The sequence below is a fragment of the Aquarana catesbeiana genome, linkage group LG03 (assembly GCF_042186555.1).
Source record: "Aquarana catesbeiana isolate 2022-GZ linkage group LG03, ASM4218655v1, whole genome shotgun sequence".
NCBI classification, from domain to species: domain Eukaryota; kingdom Metazoa; phylum Chordata; class Amphibia; order Anura; family Ranidae; genus Aquarana; species Aquarana catesbeiana.
Window position 1 is genome coordinate 536,341,859 of NC_133326.1, and position 21,295 is coordinate 536,363,153.

Sequence of the window (21,295 nt, forward strand, 5' to 3'; positions counted from 1 at the left end):
ACTTGAGGGGGGTGCCCGTGTCTAATCTGGGAATGGAGGGGTGCAGTGGGAACAGAACCGGCTTCGCCCAATTTATGCATATGCCCGAGAACCGTCTGAAGTGGTCAAATAGCTCCAGAGCTCTCACCAGTGACCCAAATGCGTCTGCAAGGTAAAGCAGGGTGTTGTCCGCATAAAGGGACACCTTCTCCTCTGTCATTCCCACTAGTATGCTTTTTACCTTCTCCTCTGTGCGTAAGGCTATGGCCAAGGGCTCCAGTGCCAGCGCAGATAGTCCCGGCGATAGGGGGCACCCTGACGCGTGCCCTGCTCCAGGGGAAAAGTGTCCGAGAGACAGCCATTTGTGCGTATTCTGGCCCTTGGATTAGCATACAGCATCCACAACCATGTTGTGAATTTAGGGCCAAATCCAAACCTGGAAAGGACCCCCCAGAGGTAGCCCTACTCGACGAGTCAGACGCTTTCTCCGCATCGAGTGAAGCCACCACCCCTGCCGACTCTGGATGGGCTCTGGCCATGTGCATAAAGAGTCTCCTACTATTGATGTCCGTGCCCCTCCCTGGCATGAACCCCGTTTTGGTCCGGGTGCACAAGTGCCAGTATAACCGTGTTCAATCTGGAGGACAGAACTTTGGCCAGCAATTTTGCGTCAACCTTTAGCAAAGAGATTGGGCGGTACGAGGAGCACAGAGAGGGGTCCTTCCCAGGCTTGGGAATCACCACCACCACCACTGCTTCGCTCAAAGAGCTCAGGAGTTCCTTTGTCTTATGTGCTTCCTGTAGCATGGTATGTAGTCTAACCACTATTTCCTCAGCGTATTGTTTATAGACTGGTATGCAGTCGGGGCCATGGGTCTTGCCAGATTGGAGTGATTTTAGGGCCTTCAACAGTTCTTCTACGGAGATAGGCGCATCAAGCGCATCTCGGTACTTCACTGTCAGGACCGGAATGTCGATAGAGTCTAAATAAGAGGTCAATTCGTCCTGTGTGTATGTCGCCTTGGAGCTATAAAGGAGACGATAGAAGGAAACAAAGCCCCCATTCATTTCATCAGGGGTGTAAAGGGGTATGCCATTTTGGTCTTGTATGTGAGACACGCATATCCCTCCCGCCTGCTCCCGTGACAGCCAGGCCAGCAATTTACCCAATCTTTCACCTTGCTCAAAAATGCGCTGGGACTGGGCTAACATTCTTTTCTGAGTGAGAGAGGTGCGCACACGCAGTACCTCACCAGTCAGAGCCTGTAATCTAATGTAATCCTGAGGTTCTCCAGTCTGGATAAATCTTGCCACCTGTAGGCCCGCTTACCGTTCTGCGCTAGTCAGTTGAGCACATCTCTCTGCGAATCTTGCCTATAATAAGTTGGTATTGCCCCCTAGTATAAGCCTTGAAGGCATCCCACACCACCAGCGGGGATGCTGAGCCAGGGTTGGTCACCCAATACTCCCGGAGGGATCCCTGAAACCGACCATCCACCGCCTCATCCGACACCCAGAACCAAGAAAGCCGCCACAACGTGGACTCGGGCTGAGGATAAATCCATGGTTAGGAGCAACGGTGCATGGTCAGATATGCCCCTGGGGAGTATTTTAATGTCCTTTTGCCCTGGGGAGGGCTGCCTTTCCCACATAGGCCAGGTCTATCCTTGAGAAAGTACAGTGAGACGCGGAGTGGCAGGTGTAGGCCCGGATCTGAGGGTGCCTCCAGCGCCACACATCTGTCAGGCCGTATGTCTCTGCCTACTCCACCAATCCAGGGTGAGGACTTCCACTCATGGGCAACCTGTCCATGGCGCGGTCCGGAACCAGGTTAAAATCCCCCAAGATGAAAATATTGTCATTATCAAAGTTAGCCATTTTTGAGGTAATTTTGAGTTAGAAGAGTCAGTGGTGCGGGTGGAGGCAAGTAAAGGCCCGCTATGACCCATCTCATTGACCCCCCCTGAGCGTGAATTAATACGTATCTGCCTTCCGAGTCCAGCACCAGGTCCAGAAGTCGAAATGGAATAGACTTGTGTACTAGTATAGTAACACCCTTCGCAAAGTTGGAGAATGTAGAGTGGTAATGATGACCGATCCAGGGCTTTTTTAGGGACAAGGTTCTACTGCCCACTAGGTGATTCTCTTGTAAAATACATGTGTGGGTTGTGTGCCTTAATAAACTGGAACACCAGGGACCTCTTAACTGGCGAGTTTAACCCCCTGGCATTCCAGGACAGAACGTTAAGGGATGTCATCCTCAAATTGTGTGTAGATAGACGGAGTAAAGGTGTGTGCCCCACTGTGAAGCCTTAGCTGGACCCGGAGAAGGCAGAAATTCAGCGCTGACATTTGTAATACAATAGCAGGAATTAGCAAGGTGACTGACATTACTGACACAAGAAGCTTAATAATCATGAATTTTAAGAAAACATTTTACATAAAAAGTAAAAGATGAACATAACCCCAAAAAAGAAAAAAACTGGCCCCGTTGGGGCAACAATCCCCACCTTCCATCCCCACCCAACCCCCTTAAACCGAGGAAGGTATTCATCTCAAACAGTTTCAGCTCACCGGCTTCAAAGGGGGGTCCGTGCAAGAGGCGAACTCAACCCCCCGTACACTTCTGGTGGGTCAAGCAATAGTCTGAGCAGCTCTCTAAGTGTGAGACATCCGCTGGCTCAAAGCAACAAGCTGTAAGGGACATGGGTTCAAGAGGAGAAGAAAAAAAAACAAAAGGAAAAAACAGGAATGCGTCCCTTTAGTAAAATCGATGCGGTAGTGGGTGGGCATTCATAGTATGTCCCCCAAAGCCATGGGAGGGGACAAAACAAACATAAGGAAGCCGCAGGCCGCAATGTTCTCCTGCTGTGTCTCTGTCAGGGGTGCTAACTTAGATTCCCACATCAGGGGGGATAGCCTCCATTATCGGAACTGCATACCCCTGGTTACGAACAGGGCACAACAGGTGCAACAAAGGTGTGAACGCCCCGTCTGTGGGTTAGTCTGTGGTCTACTCAGGCCTAGGCCTGGGCAAGGCTCAGTGCAAATAAGGGTGTCATGTGGTACGTACCATACGCCCGATCAGCGGGCCTGCGGCAGCAAGTCCAACCAGGTAGATGCTTCTCTGGGGGATGTTGAAGAAGCGGGTAGTCTCTCCGTCCTGGGCTCTTAGACGGGCCGGGAAGAGGACACTGTAGCGGATGTTTCTCTCCCTCAGTGCCACTTTAACATGGTCGAACGATTTCCTGAGCTTTTGAGTCTCCACTGAGTAGTCGGGGAAAATCATCAACTTGGCATTCTGGTAGCACAGGTCCCCCACATTTCTAGAAGCGTGGAGGATTTCGTCTGTCTCTAAAGTTGAGCAGATGGAGAATGAAGGTTCGCGGGGGAGCTCCAGGGGGTCCCGGTTTAGGTGGTATGCGGTGCACCCTTTCCACCGCATAGTGGGGTGATGAGCTGGCCTCAGGGAGGTGGTCGCGCAGCATACCCTCCACAAAGCACGTGGGGTTAGTCCCTTCTGCTCGCTTGGGCAGGCCGACAATGCGAAGGTTGTTGCGTCGGTTTCTATTTTCGGCATCCTCGGCCCTGTACTTCAGGGCTTTTATTTGGTTTGGAGGGTACGGAGTGCTGCGCCCTGTTCTGCGACCACGCCTTCAGTATTGCTCACTCTTTGTTCGGTCCCTGCCACTCTGGTCCTGAGTTTGTCCATATCTTGACGTCCATCTGTACGGCCTCTATTTTTGCGGTCAGCATGGATTGACAGGTGCCAATGGCCGTCATGATGTCTGCCAGCCAGGGGGGGTCGGGACTCGGCCGACTTCATGGGACCTGTCTGTGAGGCTCTGTGGGTACTTCGGGTGGTGCGGACCTCCACTCGGGGTTCGGTGGGTGTCTGGGGGGGGTCGGGCTGCAATGGAAAAGTCAGCCTCTTGCCCCCTTTGCTGAATTTAGCGCCCGAGCTCCGACGCCTCATTCAAGTGTCTCAGGGCCCACACTCTGGCTGTAGGAGCTATGGGCAGTGTGAAGGGCTCTGCTAGCAAGGCTAGCGGAGTCTTCAGAAGAATGGGGCCCCCAGTGAGTTGTCTCTCCTTACCATCGGGTACCGCTGTGTGACCTCGTCCCGCTCCGGAGCTCCAGGGCCCAGCAGGAAAGGCCGCTGCGCCTGCGGCCTAGCTTCACGAGGGGGCCGGGATGCGCTTTGGGATGAGCCGGTAGCCGCCAGGGATTGAGCCTCTCTCCCTGCCGTCTGTGTCCCGATGTGTCTCAGCGCTCCTACGCACTAGCAGGGGCTCCGGGGCGCCATCGTCCACTCCAGCTCCCCGGGAGCCCGTCAGGAAAGGCTGCGGCCTAGTTGCACGAGGGGTCCGGGAAGCACCCAGGTAGGAGCCGGCAGCCGCCAGGATTGTCAGCCTCTCTCCCCGCCTTGTGGCCACAGTGGCTGTCCGTGCTCCCTCCCGGTGAGCCTGGTGACTTAAACAGCCCAGGATCCGGATCAGAAGATCACTTGCAGCAGAGCTCTCCTAAGAAGCAGCTGCTCACAGCGCCTTCTTGGCCACGCCCCCCGGCTGGCGGCTGTTTACCATGTGATCGGCTGTGATCCTTTCACAGCTGATCACTAAATGTCAACAAACCGCGGTAACGAGATGTTACCAGGTTCTCTTTCTCACACACCGATCGTGTGTGAGAAGGAGATTGCGGTAACATCTTGTTACCACTTACAGTGTACACCAATCACACTGCCCCCCTCCAAATAAAGAGGATCTGTCACCACCCATCTGAGTACCTGTCAGTCCATATGAGTACTTGTCACAGTCCATATGAGTACCTGTCACAGTCCATCTGAGTACCCGAGTACCTGTCACAGTTTATCCGAGTACCTGTCACAGTCCATATGAGTTACTGAGTACCTGTCACAGTTCAAATGAGTACAGAGTACCTGAGTACCTGTCACCACCCTTCAGAGTACCCAAATACCGGTCACCAACCCATCAGAGTACCCGAGTACCTATCTGTAGCCCATCGGAGTACATGTCACCAGGCCATCAGAGTACCCGAGTACCTGTCACCAGGCCATCAGAGTACCCGAGTACCTGTCACCAGGCCATCAGCGTACCCGAGTACCTGTCACCAGGCCATCAGAGTACCCGAGTACCTGTCACCAGGCCATCAGAGTACCCGAGTACCTGTCACCAGGCCATCAGAGTACCCGAGTACCTGTCACCAGGCCATCAGAGTACCCGAGTACCTGTCACCAGGCCATCAGAGTACCCGAGTACCTGTCACCAGGCCATCAGAGTACCCGAGTACCTGTCACCAGGCCATCAGAGTACCCGAGTACCTGTCACCAGGCCATCAGAGTACCCGAGTACCTGTCACCAGGCCATCAGAGTACCCGAGTACCTGTCACCAGGCCATCAGAGTACCCGAGTACCTGTCACCAGGCCATCCGAGTACCCGAGTACCTGTCACCAGGCCATCCGAGTACCTGTCACCAGGCCATCAAGTTACCCGAGTACCTGTCTGCAACTCATCAAGTTACCCGAGTACCTGTCTCGTTTGGGTGTTTGCTTTCCAAAATGGGGTCATTTTGTGGGTAATTCCACTGGACTAGTGCTCAAGGACCTTCAAAAGTGTGATGGTAGGAATGAAATGAGATGTGTAATTTATGCTTCTAGAACACCTGAAGGTACTACTTCATGTTGGGCCTCTGTATGTGGCCAGGCTGTGTAAACATCTCACACTTGGTATCGCCATACTCTGGAAGAGTAGCAGAATGTATTTTGGAGTGTAATTTTTGCTATATACATGCTATGTGTTAGAAATATCTTATAAATTGACAACCTTGTGTAAAAAAAAAAAAAAAATGCGTTTTCATTTTTTTTCCAAAAACTTCTGGAAAAAAATGAACCGTTCAAAAGACTCATTATGCCTCATAGATTATACGTTGGGGTGTTTGCTTTCCAAAATGTGGTCATTTTGTGAGCAATTCTATTGTCCTGGTGCTCCAGGGCCTTCAAAAGTGTAATAGGTGGTTGAGAAATGAGATGTGTCATTTATGCTCGTATAACGCCTGAAGGTGCTACTTCAGTGTTGGTCCTTTGTATGTGGCCAGGCTGTGTAAAAGTCCCATATGTGGTATCGCCATACTCTGGAAGAGTAGCAGAACGTATTTTGGGGTGTAATTTGTTGTATATATTGTAAAAAAAAAAAAAAAAAAAACTTCATTTTGCAAAGAATTGTGGGAAAAAATGACAACTTAAAAAAACTCACCATGCTACTTACTTAATACCTTGGAATGTCTACGTTCTAAAAAGGGGGCATTTGGGGGGTATTTGTACTTTCCTGACTTGTTAGTGTCTCAAGAAATGCGATTCACCTGATGTACTGAAGGCCTGATTAGATGTGATCAGTTTTCAGTGATTGGCACCATAGTTTGTAGACTCTCTAACTTTCACAAAGACCAAATAATATACCTTAATTTGGGTTATTTTTACCAAAGATATGTAGCAGTATAAATTTTGGCCAAAATTTATGAAGAAAAATTACTAATTCGCAAAATTTTATGACAGAAACAAAGAAAAAGGCATTTTTTTTTTCCACAAAATGTATGGTCTTTTTTTATTTATAGCGCAAAAATAAAAAACCCACTAGTGATTAAATACCACCAAAAGAAAGCTCTATTTGTGTGGAAAAAAAGGAACGCAAGTTTCATATGGGTACAGTGTTGTATTTGTAATTGTCATTCAAAGTGTGAGAGCACTGAAAGCTGAAAATTGGTCTGGGCAGGAACGGGGTGTAAGTGCACTGTATTGAGGTGGTTAAGGGTTATTAAGGGGTTAAACACAGGAACATTTGTTCATCCCTTTGATCTGCAGATGAAGAAACAGAAATTATACAAAAATAATGTTTCTTTTTATTTTAGTGTTTCAAGGCTGAGCAATGTTGGTAATAAATATTGCCGGCTGCTTTTTTTTTTTTTTTTTTTTTGACAGCTCCAATTACCTGACTTCTTTAACACTGGGGAGACCCACCGACAGCTCAAAGAGCCGAGCCTGAAAGTATCAGTTTCAGGTATCGGTGCATTTGCACGAGTACCGATACTTGTGCATATACTCATTATCTGCACCAATACTCGCATCGATGCAACTCTAATAGAAAGTGTCAATGATGAAGGTGAAGGGTAGCAAAAAAAGTGGAAAGTGACAGATCAATGGAAAAAGGGGAAGGCTCCTTCTTGGCTTTCTTTCATAGTAAAATTTGATTATGCCTGTTTTTGGGTGCTGTATGTCATCAGCAAAACTTAATGAATAAGCAGGAAAGAGGGAACCTTCAATACTTGCCAGTGTTATCTGTTTTTGCTGGTTTATTTTGCTGGTTTTCTCATGTATTGAAATATGGTGAAAATTAAGAAACAGATTGCCCAGAGCAGATTTATAATTGGGATAAAACTGTAAAAAATCTGTATGACCCCGGCGAGAACATTAAAAACTGCGTTCTGACCTTTATCTACTGCGTGTTGGGGTAAGAAGTTTGTCTTGCGGTCAGGGAAATTTATCTGCAAATTGTAGTGGGGGTGGAGGAAGTATTGTTATTAAATTAAATTGTTATGTTAATTAGAAGATGCAGCAGTTGATTATCTTGTCTTTACCTCTTTTGTTTAGGGAGAATGCAGCAAAACAAGAGCACATGGCCACCCAGGAAATAAACCACGCGGCCAATCATAGGCTGTTAATTCGGCCCGAGGCTAATAATAACCAGCGAAATAAAGAAATTACTAGCAAAGTGGAGGAGAAAGCTACTTGGGAGGCAGAGAAATATGGCTTCCAGAAAGATGGACAAGATCGACCTCTAACTAAAATCAACAGTGTGAAAATTCAGTCCTGTATTTCTGACTATGACATTCTGGCAACAAGCACAGGGCACTACAAGAGTGTTTACATAAATGGACCTGACAACAGAGTCCTAGACAGTCAAGGCCATTTCACGGAGACCGAGTCCCACCTGAACCACAGACCATACTTGTCTCATGGGGAGCCCGAAAAGATAATCCAGAGGACCAGCTCCATGCAACAGCTGGAACAATGGATCCGGACCCAAAGAGAGAGAGGCGCTGAGGATGACGCCAGTGGGTGAGAGACTTATTATAGCATTGTTTTTACATGTCACTACCTTAAACAAAAACCCCTTCTTTCCAGTGCAGTAGGCAGAACATTTTTCAGCTGTATAAGGTACTTAGTGAGCTGGGGGTGGAGTTTGCAGGACTGAGGGGAGGGTTTGAGGTCAGCAGAAGGCAGGACAACAGCACTACACTAATCTTCCCAGTGAAGAGCTGTGCGGGGGGATGGTTGGCAGGTACACCAGGAATTTCACACAAAGGAAGCAATTAAAGACAACGGGATACATTTTCATACACATGCATAGTACAACAGACCCGTATCAGAAATATGAAATGTTGACAAAACATACACTTTAAACTCCGGTCTGATTATCTTCTGCCATTGTCCTGTTGGTTCAGTCTTGATTAAGACCTTATTCCATGATTGTACATTTTGTGTTTATTTAGAGTCTTGTCATATCAAACATTGCCCAGAAATATGCCGAGTTATCGGGCTCAGGTTGTTCCACGCTATCCGGAAGGCTATAAGACATTGCCGCGCAATCTGAAGACGCGTCCAGACAGTGTGTGTAGCACAGCTGGGATGGGATATGACCGAACAATGGTCCCTGGAAGCGCCACAGGAGATGAGAAGCGGAGGTCCATCCGAGATGATACAATGTGGCAACTGTACGAATGGCAGCAAAGACAATTTTACAATAAGCAGACAACTCTAAGGAGGCACTCTTCCCTGACCAGCCCGAAAACCATGGTTCATATCTCCGACCAGACCCTGCACTCCATTCCCCTGTCCCCGTCTCATGGCTCCATTTCTGGTTATCACACATATTCTCCACACCGGGCCTACAGGTCAGAGGTATCTTCACCAGTTCAGCGTGGAGATCTGACAATGGACCGCAGACCCAAAGCTCAAACCAGCAAGGTAATCATTTTATACTACTCTTCCTCGTATAATTAAATGTAAAATAGGTTGCCCCCATAGTGCAATCCTATAAAGTTTAGTTAAGTGATAAGCGAATGTTTCTAGTATTTAGGAAATTTGGTATGTTTAAAGCAAGTGTTACCATTATTATGTATTTTATTTGGAGAGCACAAAAGGGACTCTCTGCCATTTTGAGTGATTTTAACACTTTTCAGCATGAGCAATTTTAAATTTGGTGGGTCCCCCCCCCCCCTTATTTGATCTGGATGAGGTAACAACCCTCCCCTCCTCTCTGGAGAGGTGTCACACCTCCCAGATGTTTTTCTACAAGCCTGTTTACCATGGATGCATGCAGTACCTTGCTACATTCTAGCTACAATCTTCTACCGAGACATGACCACTCCACTCCACCAATGCTAGGGTTATAGCGACTCCTTTCTATATACACAAAACCTCCTCTATTCCACAATCTTGAACCATGAGTACCCCACTGGGGATCTCCAGCCTAGCAGTGGCAGATCATAGGTGCAAGGGAGCTGGGACAGAAAGAAAGCCCCAATTGCATGCTGATGACTTACAGGAAACGGAGCACTGCTCAAGGTCATAGCCGCTTTTGGCCCTGGAGCAATGTCCCATCATTACACCGCTCCCCTCACCTGTCTCCAGCTCCCTCTCAGACACAAGCCATTGCAGCCTGTCTGACAAAAGCAGATTTCTCTGCCCCTTTGTCTGAATTCTTTAAAATACTCTAGGCAGTTCTAGAACCTTTGGTTTCCAGAGCCCAAAAAGACTGCGCATCCTCTTTCCATGTTACCCTGCTCATAAATGAGAGTCAGTACCCCCTTTACTTGAAAATATTGAGGAAGGTATTGAAGGTATTGAGGACCTTGATTTTGTAGCAGAGGCAGCTATTTCCCCTGTAGCTTGTGAGGTACAAGCATATGGCTTTGTGCCAAATGCTTTCCACTGTAGAAACACTAATTGATGCAGTGCTCACTTGTCTCAGCACCTTATTCTCCACAGTCAAAACAGATACCTAAGAGGGTCGGTACTAAGATTGGCTAAAAGTATAAAAAGACTTTTGCTATACTCTCACAGATTGTGAACTTTGAGGACTGGTGTAGCCCTGAAAATGTTTTTGCTTCTCCTAAGCTTTTGCTGATATTTATCCTATTGATTTATTCTAGTAGTGGATAATTTCAGTTCTCAATAAACACCTCACAGTTCCTAATAAAGATGCCCCCCTTTAGAAGTGTGTTGATAGGTGTTTTGAAGCCATTTTAAATGCCTTATTTGCTCTTTCCAGCACTGCAGCCAGCAATTGCTGCCATGTCTATTTGCCAGAACTGGTCGAGACTCATGAACAGAGACCAGGAACCTATGGTGGAAGATCTGGCTTTCTTAGAGCAACTACAGCTTAACAGATAAAAATCCAGGAGTACATTGAGAACAGAATCAGGGAACAAACAAAAACAAAGGAAGGCAATAAAGGAAATAAGGATAGTAGTAATTAGACATTAATCATATACCATTGGCATATATGAATGCAGAATTAAAGTGATACAGCAAATGCAGTAAACTTCTAATATATATAGCCTATGTTCAGAGCATCAAGACTATAGAAATACACACCTCAAGCAGAATAGAGTAGCCTATCAGGGATATCAGGCCTAACTTGGTTTAAAATGTAGAAGACTCAGGGGACCATTATAGCTGTAAAGGGGGTTTTATAGATTTACTCGAGAGTTAACTGCCTAGCCTCCACCCATGCTGCCCATATTTTATCGAATTTTTGGGGGCAATTCCTACCTAAATAGGTTAGCTTATAGAGAGCGGCAGGGCCGTGTACTAGGGATTTCCAGAGTTGGCTAGTGGCGGTTGAGATTGATTCCAGTGGAGTAGAATCGCCTTTCTAGCATAGAAAGATGTATAGAATACAAAAAGTTTTTTTCCTCTGGGGGGCTTCGAGATTGTCACATATGCCAAGTAGAAGGGGAATAGGGCTATACGTAACTTTCAGCTTTCCAACTAATGTCGTTCAGAATCTCCCTCTAATACTTCACCAGTTTGGGACAGGAACAGAGACCCACCCAGGGTCTTTTCAGGCCCGTAATTCTACTCCCCATCAGATGTGTCTCCTGGAAAATGCAAACATGAGGGACCTATTTCTTTAGGTAATCAAAAATTAACGAACGTTTAAACTTATTATTAAGGCCTCTGACATTCCAGGAGAGGACCTTCAACGGAGCCATATCAGAGGGGGGCTGGAATAAGCAACAGGGAGTTTCTGATATCCCAGACCCGGAGGGAGTGGTACACCAGTCAGGCCAAGTGGCATGTAGGTGCATTCTGAAATAAGGTTAATTAGCAGAACATAGGCAGATAATATATAAACAATGCATTCACTGTCTTGTTTCTGTCTGTGTAGTAGGAAAACCAAGAAAAACTAACACCCAACCCATCCCTCCCCACACGCCGATAACCAAAGAACTACGAAGCGTTTGAGTACACAAAACTAACCCAAGTTTACCCATGGGTAATTAAGCCGTAGGACAGTTTCCTATGGGGGCAGTGCGTAGCAGATAACACACCAAGGACACAATGTCAACGGTGGGGAGCTGCTGCTCCGCCAGTCGCCTCTCCTGGAGGCAAGATTGCAGAAAAAGGGATCACTTTTAAATTGGCAGGTTTGCGTACACACGTACGTCTAAACACTTAGACTGAGCAAAGGGTGCATACTTAGTTACTGTGAACAATAAGTAGAGCAAAATAGAGAACCAATGGAGGGAGAAAACAGACAAAGTTGCAGATTAACAAGGAACTAAACCTTAAAACGGTATATCAGGTCCACCAAACCTGTGTAACATAACAGGCAGAGAGAGCATCCCCTCCACTCGTACCCCCACCCCCCACTGTAACAAAACAGGCAGCCGTTGTACTCGGGCAAAGGGATACCTCCCAACTGGTAAAACAAAGTTCCAAGTGGAGTCATGAGGAAACCTGGGGTTGGGGCCATCAAAAAATCTGGATGGCGATTAGGTTGGTAATCAGCTTTCCGACCCCAGACAGGAAAGGGGGGGGGGGGGAGGAGGGAGGAGGCCCAGGCCCGAGACACCTACAAATCCTGGCCGTGCTCACAGGGGGTGACGTTCCATGGCGGGATTGTCAGGGTGGGGGGGAGCCCTCAGCAGTCTCCAATGTAAAATCTTAGCCCTCCAGTAAGGTTAGCAGCAGGGGGGGGGCCGTTACAGTGCAGCACAAAAGTTTCCATAGAGCAGGGCGGCCCCTCTTAAGCAGCAAGAGCGGGCATGGTAGGGCAATATCAGAGACAACATGGCCAGGTGTTAAAGGGGCGAGCATAAGGGTTAAAACAGGAGTGGTGGAACAGCATATGGGCTCCTGATTATCTGGCCCTGGGGGAGGGATTCTAGCCATTGAGAAGGGGTAAAGTAGTGGGTCGACTCACCGTCCACAACTCGTAGCCGGGCAGGGAACATCATGTTCTATTTCAGTCCTTTAAGACGGAGCTGGGCTTTGACATGATCAAAGGTCCTGCGAAGGCGCTGCGTCTCCAGCGAATAGTCAGGGAAGATCATAATCTTCGCATTCTCGTGGCGTAGTTCTTCCAGTTTCCTCGCCTCCAGGAGAACCAGGTCCCGATCTCGAAAATTGAGCAGCCGAAATATGAAGGTTCGCGGTGGGGCACCGGCCGGACCTCTGATTAATGGCATCCTGTGAGCCCATTCCACCGTGAATTGGGAAGAAAATGGCGCCTGTGGAAGGATCGCGCAGAGCAGGTTTTCCTTGAAGGTTGCCGGATCACGACCCTCAGCCCCCTCAGGGAGGCCTACCAGGTGTAGATTATTTCTTCGGTTGCGGTTCTCCTGGTCCTCAGCTCGAGATTCAAGTGCTCTCATTTTGACCTGTAGCGTGCGGAGGGACGCGTCATGGTCATGGATCTTGTCTTCGGTATCACCCACCCTCCTTTCCGCCTCCGAGAGCCTGTCTCCGTATTTGTCCATGCCGCGTCTCATCAAGCCCATCTCCAACTGCATAAGTTCAATCTTAGCAGTCAGTGTAGCCTGGCAACCCGTGATGGCTTGCATCAAGGCAGTGAACTGGTCAGTTCCCATGGAGGTCGGAGCGGTCTGGGACACCATGCTGGGACTGTGGCCCACGTGTAGGCTCCTTGCTAACGGGGGGGGGGTTTGGGAGCCGAGTTCTGCTTCTTACCAGCTCCGGAGTTCCTCCTCCCCATGCCTGATGCTCACTATGTCAGAAAAGCGAGTCAGGGTGATTATAGATCCCTTATAATCGGATAATTAATCCTACACAATGATGGGAAAGATCCTGCGAGCCACACAAAACTTAGTAGAGCACTACGCTGCGTGCGTTTAAACACGTCTCATACGCGTGCAAAAAGACAAATGTAAAAAGGATTACGCTGCGCTAGAGTGTGTTAGACATGCTACTAAATTATAGCATGATAGAACAACTGCGTCCAAATAAACGCATGTGGATGTGGGAAACACATTACCTCTACAAGGTAAGTGGACCTAATAATAGATAAATACTCTGAATACAAATGTGAAAATTGACAAGTGTATATAAACGCATCAAAGTATAAATGCAAATTCAAATGTGAAATAAGACAGATTAACGCATCAAAGTGCAAAGGTACCAATAAGTATAACTGAATCACCAATTAGGTGACAGCTTGTGGAATTACTGTTGAGCTTCTGGGAACTTTGTTGAAATGATTCCTGAACCTTTGCGTCACTTACTACTGAACCCCTGCACTCTGTGTCCCTTTAAGCCACAGAAAGTATTCAGCGCAATGAGAGTCACACCCAACTTTTGCTGCGGCGCAGAGCGCCACACTTTTTCTCAGCTGTGGGAGCCCAACTTATGATCCTGCACACAGGCCCACTGCTTTCAGAAAATACCCTTGACTCAGCTCATCATTTCACATCCATTCCAGATTCTTGTATGTGACAACACATACAAGCACACGTGGGCTGGATGCGAGAGGTGGATCAGCAGAATGAGTGTGCCAGGACAGGTAGATGTGTCTCATCTCTGCTTCCTTTCACCACTCTGCATATCATAGATGAGAAGAGGGTGCAGCGGTGGAGCACATGAGCAGGAGGGGTTCAGAGGTGGGACAGATACTGACATATAATCACAGATAGGTTGGACTTGATGGACTTGTGTCTTTTTTTTCAACCTCACCTACTATGTAAGGAGGGTACAGTGGTGGGGCAGATGTGCAGGGAGTTACAGTGGTGGAAGAGATGAAAAGGGGGTTCAGCAGTGAGACAAAAGAGCAGCGGGGTTCAGTGTTGGGCCAAATGAGCAGGGGGGTTCAGCGTTGGGCCAGATGAGCAGGGGGGTTCGGTGTTGGGCCAGATGAGCAGGGGGGTTCGGTGTTGGGCCAGATGAGCAGGGGGGTTCGGTGTTGGGCCAGATGAGCAGGGGGGTTCGGTGTTGGGCCAGATGAGCAGGGGGGTTCGGTGTTGGGCCAGATGAGCAGGGGGGTTCGGTGTTGGGCAAGATGAGCAGGGGGGTTCGGTGTTGGGCCAGATGAGCAGGGGGGTTCAGTGTTGGGGCAGATGAGCAGGGGGGTTCAGTGTTGGGGCAGATGAGCAAGGGGGTTCAGTGTTGGGGCAGGTGAGAAGGGGGTTCAGTGGATGGGACAAATAAGCAGGTAAGTAGAGCAGTGGGGCAGATGTGAAAGGTGTATTGGTGGGACAAATGAGCAGGGGAACAGTAGTGGGGCAGGAGAGCAAGGGGAACAGAGATGGGGCAGAACAGCGGGGGGGGGGGGGGGGGTACAGAGGTGAGACAGATGTGCTGGAGGTACATTGGTGGGTCAGATGAGAAAGCGGGTTAGTCGCAAGTCCCTACCAACTCCACCAAGCCTTACCAGTAGCCTTCTTCACAATGAAGGGACATACACAGACACACACTTCTTGAAGTGGGGAGATGTCTTTTGGCATGTGTGCCTCTCTGGATTCGGGACATTCCAGACCTCTAAATCCAATCTGTCATTTCAAATGGGTTATAAAATAGAATTTCTACCTCTCCTCCTCACCTTGCAGGTAAGAAAAAAAAAAGGCACCCAGTGGTTTATAACCGCTTTAAATATGCCTTCTTTTGGTCTGAGGCTGGCACATTGGAAGGCAGTTCCAATGTGCCAGCCTCAGACCAAAAGAAGGCAAATTTAAAGTGGTTGTAAACCCCTGGGTGCCTTTTTTTTTCTTACCTGCAAGGTAAAGCCATAATGTGCTAGTATCGCATACTACCACATTATGTGAAACTTACCTGAAAACGAGGCATTTCAGCGATGTGCTGTTATCACTGGAGGCTGCTTCCGTCCGAGTTCGTGGACTCGTTTAAGGCACAGGATTCTGAAGGAACAGCCCAGGAGGCCATTCCTTCAGAGTGCATGTGCCGATGATGTCATTGGCTGCATAAATGGTAAATATTTCCTAAGCGGTGCATGTTTAGAAGATATTTACAGTACCTATAGGTACAAGTCAGTGATTGACATTTACAACCACTTTAATAACATCCTTTTACTACTTCAAGTACAAGGAGTGGTTGTACCAGTTCTTACAGAAGAACGGTTTCAAGGTTTCCATACAGCCTATTTACAGTCTCAAAGCCAAATGGTGGCATCTGCCCAATACTGGACTTTAAATCCCTAAATCAATTACCAAAATTTTTGAATGGGATCTGACATCTATTATTTCTTCTCTCAGACAAGGGTCATTTCTTCAAAAAAGTGAAAATGGTAGACAAGTGATGAAATACACAAAACAAAAATATTTGTGAAAACCAGCTGCAGGAATACGATAAGTGATATCAACTTGGTTATAAAAAAAAATGAAAAAAAACTGCTGCAGTTTTTTTTTTATGACTAAGGGGAATTTCTTGCATCAGTGGACATGCTAGATGCCTATTTCCATATTTCCATCTTCCCATGACATTAGCACTTTTTGCTTTTTGCTGTTGGAGGCTAGCACTTTCAGTTTGTGGCACTGCCATTTAGGCACACTCCTCTGTACCCGGAGTGTTCACAAAAGTGCTTGCCCCACTTCTGGCTCTTCTATGAACCCAGGGCTTTCAAGTCATAGATTACCTGGAAGACCTTCTGCTGAAGGACTTCTCAGCTAGGTCTTTGTCTGCCAATGTCCAGAGGACTATCCGGTTTCTTCAAACTTTTTGACTGGACAGTCAAGTTTCAAAAGTCTGCCCTCCAGCCCTCGCACCACCTGCAGTACCTTGGTTAAATTTTGGGCAAGCACAGCCCAAGCCAGAATCTTGCCATCCTAAGGTCCAACTCTCAGACCCTCAGGTCACAATAACAACCCTTTATTCGCTTCTGCATGGGGGTTCTGGGCCTCATGGTGGCCTCCTTCGAGGTAGTTCCCTTTTTCCAGTTTCATTCCAGACCCATTCAATCCAACATCCTCGAGACATGGAACAAGCAAGTCCAATCCTTGGACCACCCAATGCTTCTGTCCAGTCATTCTGTAACTGAGAGCCATCTGATTTCCTCTATGCCATTGGACTTTTACAAGGTCACCCAGAGTTATGCCCTGTAGACACGGTTGGACATTCCCACAACAAAATCTATGGATTTTTTTTTCCCGACAGATGTTGGCTCAAACTTGTGTTGCATACACACAGTCACACAAAGTTGTCGCAAAATCCGATCGTTCTGAACGCGGTGACGTAAAACGTATGTCGGGACTATAAACGGGGCAGTAGCCAATAGCTTTCGTCTCTTAATTTATTCGGAGCATGCGTGGCACTTTGTGCGTCGGATTTGTGTACACACGATCGGAATTTCCGACAATGGATTTTCTTGTCGGAAAATTTTATAGCAAGCTCTCAAACTTTGTGTGTCTGAAATTCCTATGGAAAATGTGTGATGGAACCTACACACAGTCAGAATTTCTGACGACAAGGTCCTATCACACATTTTCCGAAAATCCGACCGTGTGTACAAGGCATAAGTCAGACAGTGCCACAGCTGTGGCTTACATAAACCATCAAAGTGGCATAGAAGCTTATCACCCCTAAAAGAAACGAGTGTAATAATTAAATGGACAAACATTCTAGCTTTCTCCGCCGCCCACATTTGGGAGTGGACCGTTGACAGGTGGACTTTCTGAACTGTCAATGCCTAGACGCTGGAGACTGTTCTCTGCACGCCCGGATATTTTTTAATCTCTAAGGTGGGGAAAACAGATGTAGACATTTTAGTCTGCAGGTTCTACAACAAACTGAACATGTTTGAGGCCAAGACCAGGGATCCTCTAGCCTTCACAGTAGATACTCTGGTGATGTTTGGGCTCAATTCTAGCTGGTTTATGCCTTCCCTCAGATGAAGATCCTTCTTCGAATGCTGTGCAAGATAGTGAAAATGATTTCGGTGATTCTCCTTGTTCCAGATTGGCCAAGAAGAATGTGGTACACAGACCTGCTCAGACTTCTGGTGAAGCCTTTTCCAAACAAGCCAGACTTTCTGGCCCAAAGCCCTGCTTCTCAATCACTGCTTTTAACAGCATGACTGTTAACATACATGGAAGAATAAATGAAGAAAGGAACTACTAGGGAGCTGATCCTGGAGGTCTCTGCCACATCCCAAAAAGAACAGAAAAAACAAAGATGCCCCAGAGGGGTTATTACGGGCAGCAGACCAGCAAGGGTCAATGAATTATAGATGCAAATAGAGTAACGAGAAAAAATATATAAAAATATGAAAATTGTATTCAGTGTACAAGAAAACATACTGACATCTAAAAGCATTGGAACAGTGTTGTCAAAATACAACTGCTAAAGTGCTGCAGCAGCCACGAATTGAGGCAAACCAAATAGTCAAAAACAAATTGGAGCTGCAACACAAACCCTACATGTTTCAGAAAAAACACTAAAAGATTAATTTCTTTTTATGATATGTACTTCCTTCATAAAGCAGATTGTTGTATTTCTATCAAAAGAGAAATATATGCATACATGTATATAAATAAGTATATCTTGCATCTATGTGAACAATAACATATACAGTATAGTGACATAAACAAAAGTTTGACTTCATAAAAAAGGGCAGAAAAAACACATACTCACAAGACATCTGTTCCTCTATCGTAACAATAGTACACAGCATGGGTGTGAGGAGATGGATTCCCACGTCAATGGGTCCACCGGGTAGAAATATTATTCAAGACTAAATCCAATAGGATAGAGATTAATTGAGATATAGAATCGAGCCTTGGTTGTAAATGGGGCTAACCTAGTATCAACAGGCAGGACAGCAGGTCAGGACTCACGAGAACGGTCAAAAAAGAGGAATGGAAGATGCAGATCTAAAAAGTAACAAGGAGAAAGAAAAGTATGGTATGTGTGTGTGTGTGTATGTATATATATATATATATATATATATATAATAGTCATAAGCCTGTACGCGTATGAATATACATCCAAAAATAGAAAGTCAAAAATAGAAAAAGAGGGGATGCTTTCTCTCCAATAGTGAGGAACAAATGAAAAGGCTAGATTGTAGCCAAGTAAATTGGAAAAAGTGAAACTAAATAGGAGAGGGTGTAAAATTCACCAAGGATGAGGTCCCCATGCTGTTGTTATTAAACAGAAAAAGTAGATAACAAACCTTATCTAGGCAGTTCACTGAGAATTGTGCAGGAACGAAGCTCATCTCAGCTGTGTAGCAGGAGTATGTTGTGCTTACCTGAGTTAAATACTCGATATAGTGGGAGTGGTATGAGAGGGCAGCCTAAAGGATAGGGGTATCCTCTATCTATTATTTAAGCCTTTCTTCAGTCTGGTCTTGACCAGTATCTCTGGCCCTGAGTATCCTCATGGGTCAGGTTTCTATCTTATCCATCCTTTTCCAGTGACCTCATGCCTTGCAATACTTTTTCTACAGGGAGTTCCTCATATAATTCCCCCATTTTAATCTCCTGTGCCATCTTGGAAACTCAGCTTGGTTCTCTTTGCTCTTCGGAGACCCAATTTAGAAGAGATTACAGACATTCCATTAGAGGACCTCAACGTTAAGAGTGCCCTCATATCTGTTAGGTGTGTTTCTGAGTTAGCAGTTCTCTCTAGTAAACACACTATTCCTGTTTTGGACAAGGTGGTTTTGATACCAAAAACTTCCATTTACCTAAGGTAGTCTCTTCTTTTCCACCTCCTGCTTCACCATTGCTAGGTGGGTCAGACAACTACCGGTAATTTTTAGGCCTTATTCATACCTGAACGATTTTCTGCTTGAAGCTTTAAAACGCTTAACAAGGCAAATTAATTTCAATGGCCCCTGTTCACATCCGAGCATTCTGTTGCCTGAAGCAAAATGCCTGTCGGTCATAAAAGTACATGAGCTTCTTTTTGGCACATTGAAGGCAGATTGGGCCCCATTGACTTCAATGGAAATGCCTGAAAATGGACAACATGAGTGTTAGCAATTTTGCTTGTAATACACTTTTAAAAACGCTTAAAAATGCCTGAAAGTTTCTCTGCTCAGGTGTGAATTCAGCCTTAGGGGCCTACCTTCTTAATGGGTTGGTTCATCTTTTCAGAAACTAACACTGTATACCCTCCCTACCTAACTTGCTGTTCTTACCTCTGTGTGTAATGAACTGTCAGTGCCCACACAGCCGGTGCAGTGGACCAAAGATTTTAAACCTCCCCTCTTCTCCCTCTTTTTTTTTTCTGCAGTGCTTTTGGGACAGATGAGAGCAGTCCTCTTTGACTAATCAGGATCACTCTCATCCTCCCCTAAAGCGTTGCAGAAAGGGGCCGAAGAACGATTATTTCAAATCACTGGACTGCTGCAGTAGCTGTGTGGGCACGGACAGCTTGTGGCAGAGGTAAGTACAGTGCGTAACGGGGTGATGGGGAGGGTGTACGGTGTTCACCTTTTTAATTTTTTTCTGAAAAGGTGAACTTTTACTTTAAGGAAAGTGTTTATCCCTTTCCCATCAGAGCCCATTCCACCAGGGTTGTTGGTGTCTTCTTGGACTTTTCAGCATCAAGCATCTGTGTTCCAGATTTGCAAGGCCTCCACCTTGGTCCTCTGTATACAAAATTTGCAAGTTCTACCAGGTGGATGTTCAAGCCTCAGCTGATGGGAGCTTCAGTCGCAAAGTGCTTCAGGTTGTTATAGGAGTATATTATTCAGGTTCTTTGAACACTTTTGCTTCCTGTGGGCCTGTTGACAGTTCTAGGTTTCTATGGTGTTGCTCACCCCTTGGTTTTATTGCTTCGGCACATCTCGTGGTCTGTAAATAATTCCTGTAAATTCAATATCTTGCAGTACAGGACACAGGTTCTTCCCCTCTGTGCCTTAATCACTACCTATTGCTTGCTAATAAACTTGATTCTCACAGAGTGGGTGAGTTTATAGGAGTAAGGTCTGGAGGTGTTAATCAGGAAAGGCTGGCAACTCGGTGTGCTCTTAAATAAAAGTATTTTACTCGCTACATGGATACAGATACAGCGTATATGCTGACGTGTTTCGGCTATGAAGCCTTCATCATAGCATACAAAATTGATTTAAATGTTAATATTTATAACATACCGACCCTCAGAGGGACGGTTACATCTTAATTAAGAACAATCAAGTCAAATAGGATCACATTAAGAAAAACAGCACAGAAAAAAACTACAGAAAAAACCCAAAAGGAACAAAACAATAAGCACCTGAACCATATCAATAGTATCATAAAACAATATGCAAATAATGTAAAAAAAAAAACCTGCTCAGATGTTCATGTTAAAAAAAATAAAAGATTTATATCCATCCGGTCATTCAAGCCCTATGGTTTCCTAGTATTAAGGGTATGAATCCACCATACTTCACGTTTTAAAAAATGAGAAAGTGTAAAGGTTACCAAAATGTGCTTTCTCATTTTTTGGAGCTGAATAGGTTAAAAGAAAACCTAAGAGGAGGAGATACATATCACATTCTACTCAAACAAGAAATGTGGTGGATTCATACCCTTAAAGTGGATATAAACCCGATTCATGAAATTTGAGCCGGGCACATATATCTGCAATGTTTTCTTATCTCTCTTCAAAGCCCTAAGTCCTGTGGCTTTCTCCTGCTGCGTTCTTCTGTTAATCAGCATGATAACTTCTGACAAGCTCTGCAGTAAAACCAGCCTGAATTTTGTGTCAGGGTAAGTGCTATAAATAGATTAGCAGAAAGCTTCTCTATTCACAGGACAGCTCTGAAAGTCTCTGCC

At 46.2% G+C, this 21,295-nt stretch overlaps 1 protein-coding gene across 14 annotated transcripts in view; it reads left to right on the forward strand.

The window, feature by feature from the left end:
- The window catches only part of PLEKHA5 (pleckstrin homology domain containing A5), a 619,814-nt gene that overhangs the window by 170,989 nt on the left and 427,530 nt on the right, over positions 1 to 21,295 (forward strand). For all 14 annotated transcript variants that reach the window (XM_073621386.1, XM_073621378.1, XM_073621382.1 and 11 more), the window contains 2 exons: positions 7,644 to 8,111; positions 8,546 to 9,020. In XM_073621386.1, coding sequence (XP_073477487.1) covers positions 7,644 to 8,111; positions 8,546 to 9,020 — 943 coding nt within the window. The remainder of the gene's footprint in view (positions 1 to 7,643; positions 8,112 to 8,545; positions 9,021 to 21,295) is intronic.